This window comes from Chinchilla lanigera, unplaced genomic scaffold (genome assembly GCF_000276665.1).
Source record: "Chinchilla lanigera isolate Chin_1 unplaced genomic scaffold, ChiLan1.0 scaffold00068, whole genome shotgun sequence".
In the NCBI taxonomy this organism is placed as follows: domain Eukaryota; kingdom Metazoa; phylum Chordata; class Mammalia; order Rodentia; family Chinchillidae; genus Chinchilla; species Chinchilla lanigera.
In genome coordinates, this window is record NW_004955469.1 from 9,802,814 (window position 1) to 9,820,874 (window position 18,061).

General features: G+C 38.5%; 1 protein-coding gene across 3 annotated transcripts in view; it reads right to left on the bottom strand.

Annotated features, from left to right (window-relative positions):
• The window catches only part of Rbks (ribokinase), a 96,847-nt gene that overhangs the window by 68,263 nt on the left and 10,523 nt on the right, over positions 1-18,061 (bottom strand). For all 3 annotated transcript variants that reach the window (XR_001236972.1, XM_013522606.1, XM_005400521.2), the window contains exon 2: positions 2,502-2,634. Coding sequence is in view for 2 of the 3 variants with exons in the window: in XM_005400521.2 (XP_005400578.1) it covers positions 2,502-2,634 (133 nt within the window). In the remaining variant the exon portion in view is untranslated. The remainder of the gene's footprint in view (positions 1-2,501; positions 2,635-18,061) is intronic.

An 18,061-nucleotide genomic window follows, 5' to 3' on the forward strand; every position in this document is an offset into this window, starting at 1 on the left:
AGATGGGTCTATCGCTGATAGAAGGCTCTGATTAGTCGCAATCCATAACCTCTGTTCTAAAGAGTACTGGGGTTCTTTTTTTTACTGAGAATCAAACCCAGGGCCTCATGCTTGCCAGGCAGGCGCTGTATCACTGAGCTACATCCCCAGCCCTATTCATTTGTATCTTGATTAACTTCATGATTTTGATTTCTACTTGGAAGCTGTCCTCTTTAAAAAATTGTTATAAAGCAAGTTTGGTTGATTTGCTTAATAAAAATGTACTTCACAATGGAAAATACCATGATTAATGGATAGATAGCATAAAAACATTGTTTTACTTTTAAGAATATTATGTAATTTGCTTAAGCTTTTAAATAGGTTTCTGCCTAAAGGTCCTAGGGTTCCTAAGCAAAGCTGCCCTTGATAGGTTTTACCTGAAGTCATATTTTCTATCTTTCACTGTGCAGACATCTAGGCTAACTTCTACTGTGGGAGCAAACATTACATGACTAAACCAGGTGCACAGTAGATATGCAAAATTGTTCAGGTGATAACATAAATCATATACAAACAACAAAACAGCACCTTTGCTTCAGCCAACCTCCCAAGTGGAAGACATCCCAGCATACAGAAACTTGCCTTTCCTCTCATGTCTACTCATACAGTTGCATGGCTTATTTTCCTAGTTCAGTTCCATAATTCAAATATTTCTACTCTCTGTTTCTCTCTTTGCCTCAAATTCAACAGACCTAAAATAAAACCAATCATCACATCTTACAGTTGGATGAGATGCCAGGGGACACTGACTCTTGACTCATGGCTCCATGAATGTATAGCTTTCCAAGAGAAAAGGGATCTCTAATGTCTGTTTTCATGCCTCCACGTTCAGGGTACTCTCTTCTTTCCAGAATAGTATTTTGGGCCCCTAAAAACCAGTTCTATGCTCAGGTTTTCTCAGTCAGGAAATTATATCATTCACTTCCTAAGTTCTTGCTCAGCACCTTCGATTACTCGCAAGACCCTATACCCAATCAAGTATCGGATGGGTTAGTCCTAAAATTTTTCAACAGCTCTCATAGCCCCATAATTCCTAGAATGTAACTGCCAGTTTATTACACTAATATTGTAAATCAAGAACTCAACCTGGCCAATTGAAGATTTACTTTAAATCTTGTATTTCACATGATCTTTTTGATCAAACATCCAAAAATAGTCATTAAGTTAGAAATAAAGTTACAGTTCATTAGCAGATAAAGTGATAATTGTGTAGTTTATACATCACTTACAGATTCCTGTGATGAGAAAAGTGCTGTATGTAATGGGAAATGACATTTCAAAGAAATTTTGTTAAAATCTGTATGGTTCACAGGGCAGGGCTCATTATTTTAAGTTTCTCATGTTTTTTCTTACCCTCTATGGTATAGACCTAATCTAGCTTTCCCTACATAAAGCACCAACATAATCTTTTCTTATGATACCAGAAATACCAGCACCTTTAAAGTGCATGAAAGATGCAAAAGTAAAACTGACAATTTCACCTATTTTCAAATTACTTGAGTAGGACGGACAGAAATAGGATTAGTGAATGTTACATATCATTTCCTCACATACTTGACAACAGAAATATGCCGAAACATGAGTTATGTGGAGTTCATTAAGGTGCAGATTCTCTTCTGATCTGAGATAAAGCATTAGAAGAAAATCACTTGGTGATGAGTATATCACCAGTTACTAGACTAAGTTTCCAAAAGCTGTATTGATGCAGTGAAACTTACTAAACAGGAATAATTCAATGCTGTTTAGAAGTTTGACTATGTGAGCCCCCCAAGTAGGCTAATTCTCCTCACTCTGCACTCTCTAGTTATGAACTCATTAACATCCAGGGAAAGTAGCATTAACCTGTACGAGTAGCATTAACTTATATGCTACTTCCCAGAGGATTCAATGAGGCAGAAACCAATATAAAGGACAAGGAAGATTATTCTCTATTATTCAGATCTTTAAAAACATGAGCACTCAAAAGAAGTGAAAATAAATACTCGAATAAGTATATGTTCATGCATGTTCATAGCAGCAGTATTTCATACCAGCCAGAAAGGGGAACCAGCACAAGTGTCCATCAATCTATTCACGGATGGATAAACAATTTGTGCTAAGTACAGAAATAGAACTAAATAACTGACACATGTTGGAGTGTGGATGAACCTTAAAAACAGTGAAACAGTAAGTGAAAGCAGCCACAAACAAAATATCATGTGTTATGTATTCTATTTATATGTAATGTCAAGAATAGTTAATCCTCCATGCACAGAATGCAGGCTGGTGACTGCAAGGGCTTGACGGGAGGGGGAAATAAGAAGAAACTGTTTAAAGAGTAAGAGGTTTTATTTTGGAATGATGCTAATTGGACAGAAGCAATGGTTGCACATTATGAATGTACTAGAGCCACTGACCCATTCATTTTACAGTGGTTAAGAAAAAGAAAAACAATGAGCCTGTCCTAAAATCAGAGTGCTTACCTTGCATACCATGGATGTCTTTGCTCCAAGCCTGGCAGCCTGGACACACTGGTTGGCACCTTTCCCTCCAAAGCCAATAAAAAACTTATGTCCATGGATGGTTTCTCCAGTTTTTGGCAAACGAGAAGTAAGACTATTATAATTTAAAAACAGAAAAAAAGAAAAAGTACATTGGTAACTGCAAGTGATTTAAGTTCTTTAGAAGAGGAAAGGTTACCTGATGGACCGAGCTTTAAATAGTCTTAATGAAGAGCCTTATAGTTTAGCAAGTAGAGAAGATTGCCTTTTATTTAAGGTAACATTCAGGAGTTTATTTCACTATGGAGAATGTGCTTCCTTGATAAAATTCCTCTCCCCTACACCCCATGCTATAATTCTACTTAAAGATGGTAATACTTGGTGTTTGTACTGCACCAGGGATATTTATAGGGACCTTGGTTTCATTCTCCTGTTCACAATGCTCAGCATAGTTTTATTCACAGTGGGATCTGGTACATGGTACGAGGTCAGTGTGTTTCTGTATGGTCACTTACCAGGATTCTAGTAATCATGTTAGGAAAGAGAAGTCACAATTCCAGGTAGTAAAGGATCTTATCCGATTATGAGAGGCGGGATAGTGAAAGGGCAGGATCAGGTTTTGGCCCCATTTCATACCACATTTTATGTACTAACTCAAAAAGAACACATATTTAAAACAATGGATCTTAAAGAGCTGAGTTTAACTTTTTATTATGGAAAATTTCAAACATATAAAAGTAAAGCAAATAGCATACTGACTTCCCTTACACCTATTCATCTATCACCAAGATTCAGTAATTATCAACTCACAGGCAATTTTGCTTCAGTCTAAACCTTCACTGACTTCACCACAAGCTAAGTACTTTTACCATAATGTTATTGCCTGATGATGACAGTATTAAATGAGGCAAAAAGAATAAAAGGTTTGTTCCAAGGTAAGCTTTTCATAACTGTGAAGACAGAAGATGTGAGGAAACAAAGTCTTAGAAGGATGGAAGGAAATGACTGACTTTAAAATGGAAGAGGAGTTCTGGGAATAGGGGCAAGTAAAGAAGGGGTAAAGTGGCCTGGAGACCGCCGCCCATCTGGCCACAAGGAGCAGATGGAGAGGAATCAGGTGTGAACAAAAACGTTAGTTTTAGATGAGAAAGGCCAAGAGGTAAGTTTTCTGAGAACCTATGCTACTTTAGATTATAAATTTATATTAATTTATAGGTTATGAGAGAGCTGAAATAAACATAATAATGTATAATCCTAGAGTAACAGAACAATGGTAATTCTCACAGGTCATTAACAGCTTGTTTGCAATGGGTGAAAGATTAAACCCAACCTGTGAGCCTCCTTTCTGTGGTTCTAAAAGTGTTAATAAATTGGGTTAAACTACTCCATTCCTGAGCAGCACACTGTCAAATATGGTTGAGATTCAAAAGAGGTTCATCAATAATTTGAAAACATCCCACTCCTCCTCTTTTCAATTCTATTTTTATCTTAGATTCTAAATGCATTTATAGTACTGATGAAGAAAATATACATCTAGAAGGTTCACTTCTGAAAAAGGTACTCAATCAAGAGAAAAATGGTTTTAATGTAATGTTATTATCCTGTCATTTAATTTAGCGGTGACAAGTGATGATGAGATTTTGATTTGCATCAGAAATCTTAAACATTTTAGGATTCTGTTATGAACAGGCAATGATGAGTAATCTGTGTGATTGAGTAACTATGTGAATTCTTGGCTTATTGATGCCGTGACAAACAACACTCATAACAACCTTAAAAAGAGAAAAAAATCCAATGTGGCTAAAGATGGGCCAAATAACTTCATTACTGAGATTGTCACTAAAGAAATGTATGTTTTTCACTATATTTACATTTAGATCTGGGTCAAATTCCTGGTTTGAATCAAGTATCTTTTTAATTAACAGCTGTGGGAAATCACGAGAATTATGTGACCAAATTATTACTGGGATGAGTATATATAAGGGAGGGTGAAATCAGGGGTGCAGCGTATGTGTGTTTCATGTGGGAGCAGATGGCTAGGATTTAAACTCATTTCTAAATACATAAATGGTATTAACATAAGCACTGTATTAATTCAGCAATCACTGAAATTCATTACTTCTTTGGTATTTTACTATTTTCTTTCCTCTTACTTCTGCATTGTTTTCTTGCTGCTGCCTCTTTCTTCTTCCAATGGTAGACTTTCCTTACATGAGGACAGGGACTATATCTACTATGTCCTCCATTTTAGACAAAGTGCCTGTCACTTAGCATGAAGTTAACAGACATGTGCTGATGGAATGAATTATTTTGGGGTACTGGGCATCAAATTCAAATATGTGGATGCCACTGAGCTACATCCTCTGCCCTGGAATGAATTTTTTGAAGAGTGTCCCTTTGTGTCTTTTCTATGTCTCTCCTATATAGCATCCATTCTTGCTTCTGAATTGAGGGTGTGGAGCTGTTGACTAGCGGCAGGAGAAGGAGACTGGCAGGGGTGACTATATAGTTTTCTGGTGATAGTTCCATATTTTACCGAATTTTGCCTATTGCATTCCCAGTTTCAGCTTCCATATCATTTCTTCATGTGAGCAATAACTCAAATGTTGATGCAGTGTTTCTCAATTGAGCAAAATCAAATTGCTGATAAGGGGATAAAGTTCAAGCCTGATGCAAGTAACAGATGAGTGCAAAGAACATGTCACAGAACATGGAGCTTATTTTACGATCCAATTTGTGTCTTTTTTAAAAAAGAAAAAAAGACTTATGTAGTCATGCATTGCTTAATGACAGGAATATGTTTTAGGAAATGCATTATTGAGTGATTTTGTTGTTTTTGGAACCTCACTTATACAAACTAAGATGGCAGTATAATCCTGCGGGCGACCATCATTATATATGCTGTCAGTCCACGGCTGGTAGGAATGCATTGAATGCGTCGGATGATTGTGTGTTCTCATATGGTATGTAAATGCATAGAAAGTGAAAAGTTTTTGACACGTATCCACAGAACAGGTGGGGCCAAACATTTCATGTTTTACTTTATATACTTATGTACATAAGTGTATATAGCAAGAATATATTGGTATATTACGGTATACCACTGTTACTACTCCAGGTTAATATGCCCTTGCTATCTTATTTTCTAAGTACCTGTTCTTCATGGGCACTGACTGGCTTCTTGCAGGTGCCACCTAATGGGTCCTTGCCCCATGCTGCATTCTTCCTACTGCAGGACTTCTCTGTTTCTGTGCTATGGTTCTTCAGGCTGTCCTGAAGGACTGAACTACTGGGTGCTTGGAAGAGCAGCCAACTCAAGGACATCAAGTGACTTATAATGGGGTCTTCTTTTTTCCCTGTTTTAATTTCTCTGCCACTTGCTCTTGCTTTCTCCAGTATAGTGCTGAATAGAACAAGGGGATTTCAGTCTTCGTCTTACACACTGCTTCTGTTTAAACAGACTAAGAGAGCTGGGCATGGTGGCCCATGGCTATAGTGCTAGCCTTTGGGAGGCTGAGGCAGGACTGTCATGAGTGAAGGCCAGTCTGGGATACTCGGTCAGTTCAAGACCAACCTGAACCACACAGCAAGACCATGTCTCACAAACAAACAATTAAATAAAAAAAATCAAAACAGACTAAGGCAGTTTATGGCATGTTTAATTTTTTAAAAAAAAGTAAATTTAAAGTGGAGAATGAAGAAGAGACAATTAGAAAGTTAATTACAAACGAACAGAATCATTTCTGAATTATAAATCCCAGTTTACTTTGAATTAGGCTTTCCTAACATTTTTCCTTATTGAAACCAGGAGATTATATTCAGGTTTAAGAAACAACCTGCACAAAGCACCATTCCCTGGATACAAGGATTCCATGATTTGCCCTAATTCAAACATGAGGTCTAGCAGGATACTGAAGATAGATTAAAGGGCTTGAAGGAAAAGAAAAATAAAAAAGGAGTACTGGTAAAACAAAACAAAATACTTGCTACCACTTAAAGTTAAAATAGGCTGGGTGTGATGGTGCAAGTCTATAATCCCAGCACTTGGGATGCTGAGGCAGGAAGAGTGCAAGTTTGAGTTCTGCCTGGGCAACTTAGTGAGACCCTGTCTCAAAAAGGGCTGGATGTAGCTCAGTGTGAAGGCCCTGGGTTCAATCTTCAGTTCAAAAAAAGTTAAGAGAAAAAAAAAATCTCTGAATGAGGGTAAAACTCAAACAAGCAAAACTATGCTTAACACATGTAGCTGAATGGAACACAAATCCATAGCTTTAAAAAATATCATGTTTTTGAGTTGGGCAGAAAGGAACAGTGATACCTGCTCATAGACGGCCCTGTCATCTTCTGTGCCAGAAGCCACGTGGTTACAGCCTGGGGTTTGAGGCAGGAGGCCTGAGCCATTTACTGATTATGTTACCTTGACAGCTTTTCCCTCTTTGAACCAGCTTCTCTTCTTGCAAAAACAGTTTAATAACACTTGTCAACTCCTGAAATGGCTGGGTTTTGTGCTCTGAGTTAATTCACTGACAGGTGTTACCAGAACAACTTATCAATTGCTTTTAACTTCTTGACAACGAGGTGGTTGTCAGAGATTCTTAGAAATTATTCTAACCAAAGGAAGGAATGACCTGGTGAGAAGGGAACGAGAAGTCTTCCAATCTAACAGTGACATTAATACTGACTTCAGCCAAAAACCAAGGAATATATTGCTTTTTGGCTTTTCCATCAACTTTTTCTTCTTTTGGCTACAAGCTTCTAACATACCACCAGCCTCCATAATAGGAGACTGTACATTAGTTTATACCCAATTAAAGTTCATTACACTGATTTATTATTCCTATGCCCTGTATTCTTCAACCATATCTGTTCTTCTCAGCATTTGTGTATGTCACATTTAAAAGGTTGAGAGTAATTTCAAAATCAAGTTGTCATTTGCAACAATAGGGATGAACTTAGAGGGCATTATGTTAAATGAAATAAGCTAGGCACACAGAGATAAGTGCCACATGATCTCATGTATTTGCAGAATCTCAAAAAATTGAACTCATAGCAGTACAGTAGAATGGTGGTTTGCAGAAGCTGGAGGGGAGAGGTGGAGCTCTGGGAAGGGGAAGACACTGCTTACTGGGTACAGCATTACAATTAGATAGGAGAACAACTTCTGGTGTTCTACAGTACAGTAGGTGATCACTTTGAAAAATTACATTGCAATAAAAAAATTAGAAACAATACAGAGTTTTGCTAACCAAGAAATTCAACAATGGTTCTTATATTGCATACTATTGTCTTCAAATTGTTCAGATTAGCAGATGTAAGCATGTAAAGTTGCTCAAGAGAAAAATATCTTCTTTAAAATAAAAAAAAAAGAAAAATTACATTGTATACTTGAAAATACCTGGAAGAAAGGTTCATGAAAAAAAAAAAAAAGCAAGGTTCATGAATGAAGTGCTAAGTATTTGAGGTGAAAAATATGTTACTTACTCTGAGCTGAACATTGCAAAATGAGCTGAAAAATCACTTTGTACCCATAAATATGCATAATTATTTAATAAAAATTTAAAAAATCAAGTTAGTAACACCTATTTGTATCTCTGTAAAAAAGATCTTAATTTCTCAAATAAAAATTAACCCTAAATTGGCTGGTGCATGCCTGTAATCCCAGCACTCTGGGAGGCTGAGGCAGGAGGACTGCAAATTTAAGCCCAGCCTGGGAAACTCAGACCTAGTCTCAAAATAAAACAAGGGCTGGGAATGTAGCTCTGTGCAAAGGCCCTGGGTTCAATGTCCAGTAATAAAAAAAAAAAAAAAATTCATTCTAAAGCCCTGTACTCTAGGGGGCTGAGGCAGGAGTACTACAAGTTTGAGCTCAGCCTGGGGAAAAGCGCCTGCATTCAATCTCTGACACATAAAATAAAATAAAATTTAAAAAAAAATTCATCTTATGGTTCCTAAATTTGCAGAACATGTATGATTTAAGGAAATGAAACATACATTACATTTTAGTTCTTTTTTTGAGGGGGGTGCTTTTTGACACAGGGTCTTGCTGTGTAGTGCAGGCTGGCCTTGAACTCACAGCAATCCTTCTGCCTGTGCCTCCAGAGTGCTGGGATTATAGGCATGCACATAAGTATTTCTTAACCAATTCTGATTTCTAACCTTCACTTTTCCTAAAAAGTAAAAAAGTCATTTTGTTTTACATGCAGCTACTCTCAAATTTATGGACAATACTGTAGCCAGAAGTGGCCAGCCTTTTTTGTTGTCATATCCTTGACTTCTATTTATTTAAAACTTACTTATGTGTGAGAAAAGTGTGCTAGGCAACAGAAGAGACAATAAAGCTGAGTACATGATGGTGTTCTCCCGTGTTATGGTCCTACAAGGCTTACTTCACATCTCTGCTCAGTGTTACCTCCTCAGGAAGGCCTCCCCAGATCACCTTACAGGAGACATCCCCATCCTGATTCATCCAGGCTGACAAGAAACACCTGGGCTCACAGACAGCATTTTTAACTTTTTTTTTTTTTTGAGACAGGGTCTCATTATGTAGTTTAGGTTGGCTTTACACTCACTCTGTAGCACAGTCTGGCCTCAAACTCGTGGCAATCCTCCTTCCTCAGTCCCCACAGTGCTGGGATTACAGGTATGTGCCACCTTGCCTGGCTGCAGACAGCATTTAAACCACTAGTGCTCCCTTATCCATGGAGAGTATGTTCCAAGATCCCCATTGGATGGCTGCAATCATAGACAATACCAAACTCACCATATATACTACCATACTTTTCCCTAAACACACACACACATACACACACACACACCCTCATAGTAAAGTTTAACTTATACATTAGACACAGTAAGAGATTAATAATAAAATAACTATAACAATGTATTATAAAAAACTGCCAGTATAACTACTCTTGCACTTTGAGACCATTACTAAGTAAAATAAAATTACTTCAATACAAGTGGCAACATTATGGTTGTTAACTCATAGTCTGTTAAGTAACAGATGTCTACTAAGTGACTGATGGATAGGTAACATACACTGTGTGAATATGCTGGAGAAAGAAATGATTCACCTCCCAGGTTGGTTGGAGTACAACTGCCTGAGTTTTCTGGTGATAAATTCTATTATAGTTTTACTGGAAGTCTTATTTCTGCTTCATTTTAAGGCTATAGACTGTTAACTGTCAAGCACCTTAAATATTTCATTTTCTTCTAGTTTGTACTATTTCTGACAACAAGTCTGCAATTAAATCTTATTCCCCTCTATGTAATGTCCCCCCACCTTGCTTCTAAGATTTCTGTGTATAGATTTGCACTGAGTTTGATTAGAATGGGCTTTAGTGTGGTTTATACTATGTTTATCTATCTTGGAGTTAAATGAAATTTTTGGACTGAAATTTACTTCTCAATTATGGTTTTCATAAAATTCAAAAAAATTTTAATCATTATTTCTTCAAACGTTCTTGAAGGTCTCCTTTTTCCTCTTAGATTCCAATTATACTTTGCAAACCCTTTGATGTTTCTTTTATGCTTCAATCAATTTAGGTCATCTCTATCACTATGTCTTTAAATTCACTTACTCCTTTTTCTGTAATGTTCACTTTGCCATTAGGCCTGTCCAGTGAATGTTTAATTTCAGATATTTGTACTTTTTATTTCCTAAGTCTCCATTTGGTTCTTTTATATGGCTTCTATTTTTCTCATGTTCATGCTTTTCTTTGAAAGTCTCTTTCTGCTAATTCTACTACTCTGTTATTTCTCTCCATTGGTTAGCTTTCCCCTCTCTTGGTTATGATTCACATTCTCCGGCATCTTTGTTGATCTATGATGACTTCTGACTGGATGCTGAACATCGCAAATGTTACACTGTTGAGTATCTTAATTTTGCTGCTTTCTCAGTGTTGAACTTTGTTTTTCCAAGTAGTTAAGCAAATTGTGGCCTAGCTTGATCCTTTTAAAGATTGTTTTTGAGACTTGTTAAGGTAGGTTTAGTGTTGGCTCTACTGGAGGGTAGACAGAACCAAACATCTCTCTTCCTGTGTAATTTCTGGGAAATGCTTACTTTACAGATCCTCAATAGGTGTGGGTTTTGTGGTGTTTCTCTCTATGCATGTCTATTTAGCATGGAGCAAGATTCTAGGGGACTCTGAAGCAGGCTCCTACATTTTCCTTGATTAGCGCCATCATCAGGACACTCTGGCTTCCTTAGCCCCCTAAGCTGTGAACTGTTTTCTTAACTCATTGATACTACCATGCTTTCCTGAGTTCCTCCTCTATGCCAGTCAGGAATATACCTCCTAGACTCACCTTGCTTGTTTCTTTTCTCTCCTGGATAACATCCTGTGTTGTTTATTTTCTAATACTTGAAATAGTTATTTTTCTAGTTGTTCATTTTGAGAAGAAAAGTATAAATAAGAGTTACTAGTCTTCACCTTAAAAGAAACATATATAAAGCCTAGATAATAGATGCCTATAAACCTAATAAATAATACAATGGACTGAATGCAAGGAAAAAGTCTATGTAAGACTGTAGCTCAAGGAGAAAAGTAAACCAGTTAATCTCCAAAATGGAACAGTGGTTATATGATGGAAGCTCTTATACTCTTAGCCCAGAAATAATCGTCAGAATGGGGACAAAGAGAGACATCTTATTTTTATTCTTCCAATATGCATGGAGGCTTGAGTATAGAAAGACACATAGTTTAAACTACTAAAAATCTATTTAAAAATACTATCTGATGTCAACAAATATTTTTGGATATACGTAGATACACATATGCATATATATATGTATATATATATATATATATATCAGTTTAAATTTGAAGTATCAAAGATTCACGTATTGAGGGGTGTAAGCCTCATCACTGGATTAACCATTGATGAGTTCATGGCTGAATGGGCTACTAAAGAGGGGTCTGGTTGGGGGAAGCAGGTGCTTGGCTGCATAACCTGGAAGAGTATATTGTTGTAGCTGGCCCCTTGCTGCTTTCTGGTTGCCACGAGGTGAGCAGATTTCTTCTATTATACCTCTCTGCCATGTTTCTGCCTTGGGGTCAGCTGACCATGAACTGAAACCTCTGGAACCATGAACCAAAATAAATCTTTTTTCCTCTAAGCTATGTATGTCAGGTACTTTGTTCCAGTAGGGGAAAGGTGGTGAATACAATACATCTATACCCTCTTATTGCCACCTGAGAATAGATTTGGAGAAAGGACAGAAACTTGGGTAGGAAAGTGGCAATGATTTTGGAATTGAAAGCTGTGAGAGGAGAAGGCAGGAAAAATGTATATGTATGTATAAGGGATGAAGAAGCAGGGACTGGAAAACAAAAGCATCACAAATGTATGTGTGATAGTACTAAACATTGGAAAAATCATGATAAAAAATATAGCAGAAAGAGAACTGTGAAGACAAAGTAATTTGTTGAAGTTCCTGATGAGTAACTTAAATTCATTGAAGACAAGAAAGTATGAACTTATATAATAATAAAAATAATAGTGACAAATAACTACAGAACTAATGTTTTCTTTCCAATATTGCCAATTAATTATAGTAAATTTTAAATTCCAAAATGACTTCTGTCGTCACATTATAATTATCTGGGCTACATCTTCCTGCCATCTGCTGGTATAGTTTAAAGAAATAAAAATGGATTTTAATTTTATCCTAAACAAAATATAATTAGAAGGATAAATCAGCATAAGAAAAATAACATTCTAGAATTATTAAATTTTAATTTATCTACTATTTTTGGTCTTGGTGATCATGCTTCTTTTATATTCCCATCATTGTGAATATTCAAGAACTGGTTATATTTGAACTTAATAATACTTCTCTAAGAAAAGGCTTCGGTAGGCATTACCACCTGTTTTAGAGAGAAAGCAAGAATTCAAAAAATCCTGTCTTAACCTGAAATTAACTCAGTTCTTCTGACCCACTATAGTATTTACAACACTCTATGCTACCCTTACGGTTGGGATCCAGAATGTCCTCCAGGAGGCCTAGTCAGTATTATATTGAAGGCTGGTGCAGCGGGTGGGGAGAGTGTCAGCTGATGTGCTTCTGGGAAGTGACTGGTTCTCATGGACTCTAACTGTTGATGAGTTCACAGCTCAACAGGCACATTAGCAGGTGGGGGCTAACTGGGTGATGCAGGTCACGGGGGGGGGGGCAGGGCATGGCTTTGACGGGTGTGTTTTGTCCCTGGGCTCTTTTTCTTTTTCCCCCTCTCTGCTTCCTTGTCAGCATGTGGTGAAGAGTTTTACTATTATGCCCTTTGACTGTGTTTCTGCCCTGTGATAGGCCTAAAGCAATAGGGAGCTGATCATGGACTTAAATCTCTGTTACTGTGAGCCAAATAACTTTCTCTGAGTTGTTTATCTCAGGTATCTTGTCATAATGACAAAAAGCGGACTAATAGCCATTTTATGTGAAAGTCAGTATTTTCTCAGTTGTGACAAATATTTGTGTAAATAGCATTTTTAAAAAATCATTTAAAAACCAGAGTCTAATCTTTGAAGTCAAAAATACTGAGGTAGAACCAGCAGCAAAATACTGCACAGCCTCTCTGGGACCTGGAATTTAGATACCTTGAAAACAACCACTTGAAGAGGAAAAAAAGTAGACCTCCAGGAATTGGGAGGGAGCTGACAGGAAAGCTAGAAACTATAGAAAAGATGGAGAAACAACACAACACAGAGAAAAGAACAAAGCTGAAAGCTGGCCACAACTCCTGGAGTGCGACCTTTCTCTACTAATACAAGGTAAGCAGGGGGAGCACTGGCAGCTCTGGGGAGACACAACAGACAATGCTGGCAGTGCTAGTCCCCAAAAAAGCCCACAGCTATTTAACTGCAAACACAGAAGGAGGTTTTACTCTGAAAGTGACTCTTTCTGAATGGCAGGATAGAATTGGAGAAAAAAACCCAGGTCTGTGTCTTCACACTTGAGAGTCTGATCAGGAGTCATTTTGGGAAGGGGTTCATTATTTAAGACTGAGCCACCGAACAACTATACTTCAGGGTTTCTGGTGTCACCCTACTATGGTGACTGAGTGGGAGATGGTAAAAGACAGTTACAGAGAGGGTGCAGGCTAAACACTGACACCCCCACCCCCAAGAGGTTTAAGCTCAGCCTAGGAAGGACATGGGACCCCATCCTCTGTGATGAGAATCCAGGCTGGCTGGGTGTGGTATTCAGAGGTGGTTCAGTCTGAAAGCGCTTGCAGTAAGTCCAGCGGTCTGCTTGACACCCTGCATTGCTATCTACATTGATCACAGAACTCAGTGGTCTGTTTGGTTTCCCCTTGCACCAGTGAGAGCAAGGATATAGCTTGGCTTGCATAGCTGCCACAGCCTGGAGTGTGTGTACAGAGGGCATGGAAACTGGGAGCAGCTGGAGCGACTACAGCCGTATGGCAGACACTACTGATAAACGAAACCCAGTGAGAAAGGTGTGCCAAAATTTAGCATTCACACACAAAAGCATTTCTTACTTTCCTTGTTGCTGAGACAAAAATACCTAACACCCAAAGTAAGAGGAGCAAAGGTTAATTTTGGCTCACAGTTTGTAGGGGTTTCAATCTATAATCAGCTGGTTCCAAGGCAGGGTGGCATGGTAGAGCTCATCACAGAAGATAAACAGTTCATGACAGGGAGAAGGCAGCAAAAGCAGTGAAGAAGCAAGTGACCCCCAGCAGCCCTTTTTCTGTCCTTCATATTCCACCCAGGCTACCTGCCCTTAAAGTGAGTAGCATGAATACTGGGAGGGCGGGGGAACACCCCCAGTCCTACTCAGAACTATGCCAAACCAATCAGTGGACTAATTTAGTAATCACACACCCTTGATCCCAGCATCACACCCCCAATCTCAGAATCACACACTGAGATCCAACCACCTCTGCAAAGCCCCACCTATAACTGAATGAGGCTGGGGAGGGGGCATCTAGACACAAGCCATAACAGTGAGTGTGGAAACAAAATAGGTCTTAGCAGTGATTCACTATCCCTCCTCCATATCTGGTGGATACCAATACTGCAGACCCTGGACAGAAACCACTCATTCAAAAACATGGAGTTTTTGGATTCATTTTTTTCTTTTTTGAGGTTTTAGTTTTCCTTCTTGTTTTATTTACTTTGATCTTATTTTTTCTTCTTTTTCTTATTTGTTCTTTACTGTTTCTTTTACCTAATCCTATTAATTTTTTGTTCCTTAATATTACCTTTTATCTTAGTTTTCTCTCCTCCTTTTTTCAGATTTTACTTCTTTCATTCTCCATTCACGACCTTCTTCACTTTTTTTTCACCTTTACTGTTAAAATTAAACTTCATTAATCTTTACATGTTTAGGTAACTCTATGCTATTAATATTGAATTCTTTTCTATTATGAATGGTGGCATAGTTGTTACATTTAGTAAATATTGATTGTATGTCAATATTTGGTTCATCTTTGTGTCTACAGTATAGCTATAGATGTCTTTTCAATGGTTAAGAATGATATAGTAGTATCTTTAATTGGTCCTTATATCAATATCCAGTTTGTTTTTGACTATATTATTGTTGCTCATTTTGTTGCTATTGCCAGGGTTGTATAGTTGCTATTAATTGGTTTTTACTGTATGCCAATGTTTGGTTTGTCTTTGTATAATCAACAACACTATAGTGCATTTCTGGAGAAATGGGTACTGGGCCAATCACACTGCACCCTCTCCTCTCAAATATAAAGGGAGATGGTGGGATCCTAGGACAGAGGCAAAGACTGAGTTAGCCAAAACCACAGTATATTACTGAAAAGTAGACACTAAAGAGATTGCCCTACTAGGAACACACTATTTTTTTCCAGTTTTTATTTTTATTAGTACATGTTTGCAGTACATAATGACTACATTCCTTGGTGGGAGTTGGTACATGTATTAATACATCTCAGTTCATTTTTCATCACTTTCCCCTCCCATCCTCTCAGCCTCCCTCCATCTCTTGATCACCCTTCCTATCTGAAAAATACCTATCTCCCTTCTTCCCACAGTTTGTCTTCTCCTTTGGTCTTGATTTATTTGGGGGGGGGTTGTATAAGAGAAGCCACACAATATTTAAGATTCTGTGTTGTATTTATTTCACTTAATATTATAGTCTCAAGGTATATCCATTTTCCTACAATGACTCAAGTTTATCTTTCTTTATGGTAAGGTAGTACTCTCTCTGTATAAATATCACTTTTTTTTTTTTTTTTTTGTCATTTTGAGACAGGGTCTCGCTATGCAGTTCAGGCTGGCCTTGAGCTCACTTTGTAGCTCAGGCTGGTCTCAAATTTGCAATGATCCTCCTGCCTCAGCCTCTGGAGTGCTGGGATTACAGGCATGTGCCACCATGCCTGGCTCTAATTACCATATTTTCTTTATCTATGTATCTATAGCAAGAAAAGTCTTTCCACCATAAATGACCTGCAAATATCGGCATGCATGTGTAGGTACCTCCTCCAAACACATGAGAACACAAGGAAACAAAATGCTTATGAAAACTTCCAATGCCCACAGAGCTGATCCATGGGGCGTCAATGGGGAAGAAATCAAAAGTAAAACAGCTGAATTATATTAAATGATAAAAGGAAACACACTACTCAGATGAAGATGTAGAAATGGCAAATAAATGTATGAAAAAGTGTTCAACATCACTGGTTATCTGAAAGATGCAAATTAAAACAATCCTAAGATTCCATCTCACTCCAGAAAGAACGACTATTATCAAGAAATCAATAACAAATGTGGTGATGTGGGAAAAAAGAAAACCTTCTCCACAGTTGGTGGGAATGTAGACTGATGCAATCACTGTGGTAATCAGTGGAGATTCCTAAGAAAACTAAGACTAGAGATCCCATTTGACCTAGCTAGTCCCTTCTTGGTATCTTCTCGGAAAGAATTAAAAGCATCATACCACAGTGCTATATGCACACCCATGTTTATAGCAACACAGGTTTTTTTGGTTTTTTTCTCCGGTACCGGGAACCGAACTCACGACCTTGCGCTTGCCAGGCAGACGCTTTTGCCACTGAGCTAAATCCCCAGCCCCAGCAACACAGTTTTTAATAGCTAAATCTTGGAAACCCAAATGCCCGTCACTTGATGAATAGATAAAAAAGATGTGTTTTTTTTTTTTTCTTTAAACACAATGGAGTACAACTCAGCCACAGATAAGGATAAATTTGAGACATTTACAGCCAAATGCATAAACTTTGAGACCATACTCTTAAGTGAAATAAATTGGACACGTGTAAATATCACATTGTTTCTCTGGTGTGAGAAACTGAAAGTATAAATAAGAACCAAAATGTATAACAGATATTGTGAAACAGGAAGAAATTGTTCAAAGGAAAGGGGAACTGGGTTGGGGAGAGGGAAAGGAAGGAGGGTAACGAAAAAACTGAGAAAAGAAGGATAAAATGGAAACAGAGCTTTGTAAATGAGGAGGGGAAGAGGGGATGAAAGGAAGGGATAATAACAGGGAAAAAAGAAGAATCACGATATATCACATACAGGTACAAATTCCCTATGATGAATGTGATTATTATGTACATCTAAATGCTACCAATAAGCTTACAGAAAAAAGGAGCAATAAAAAATAGATCAATAAAGTGCTCAGCAAGTTCTAGATTAAACAGATAATGGACTTAACACAGAGTGTCAGAACTAAAAAATAAGGCTGATGTAGATGGCCATATACTCAAAGATACCTTAAAAGTCACAAAAAACACACACAAAAAATGGATCTACCAGCTGCTACATGACACAAAGAAATCTAAGATTAACTTGACTTACTGAAAACTCAAAAGACAACATAAATGGCATAAAAATGTGTTTATAGAAACAATGGCTGGATGTGGTGGCACATGCCTGTAATCCCAGCATTTGGGAGCCTGAGGCAGGAGAGTTGCTGCTAGTTCAAGGCCAGCCTGGGCTCTACAGTGAGTTCAAGGCCAGCCTGAACTACATAGCAAAACCTTGTCTCAAAAAACAAAACAAAACAAAACAAAAACTCCCAAAACAATAACAACAACAACAAAAAAAACCAAAGAAAAACAAATAAACAAAAGAAATAATCGCTGAAAAATTTTCAAATATAGGGAAACCATTTAAAATATAAGGGGAAGCCGCGCAGCTGGGGAGCATGGGCCCATTAGGGCCTGGCGTACCGGGCCGTGCAGGCACCCGGAGAGGCAGGCAGGCCATAGGCACCTGCTCCGCGGGGTTGCGCGGCTAGGGAGCGCTGGCCCTGGCCCCTAGGGGCCCGGCACACTCGGCCGTGTGGGTGTGCAGGGAGGCAGGCAGGCTGCAGGCGCCCGCTCCGGGAGGCCTCGCGGCTGGGGAGCGCGGGCCCCTTGGGACCCTGTACACTTGGCCTCGTGGCGCCTGCTCCGGGAGGCCCTGCAGGCGTCTGGGGAGACAGGCAGGCCGCAGGAGCCCGCTCCGGGAGGCTGTGCGGCTGGGGCGCATGGGCTCTTCGGGGCCCAGCGCACCAGGCCACATGGGTGCCCAGAAAGGCAGGC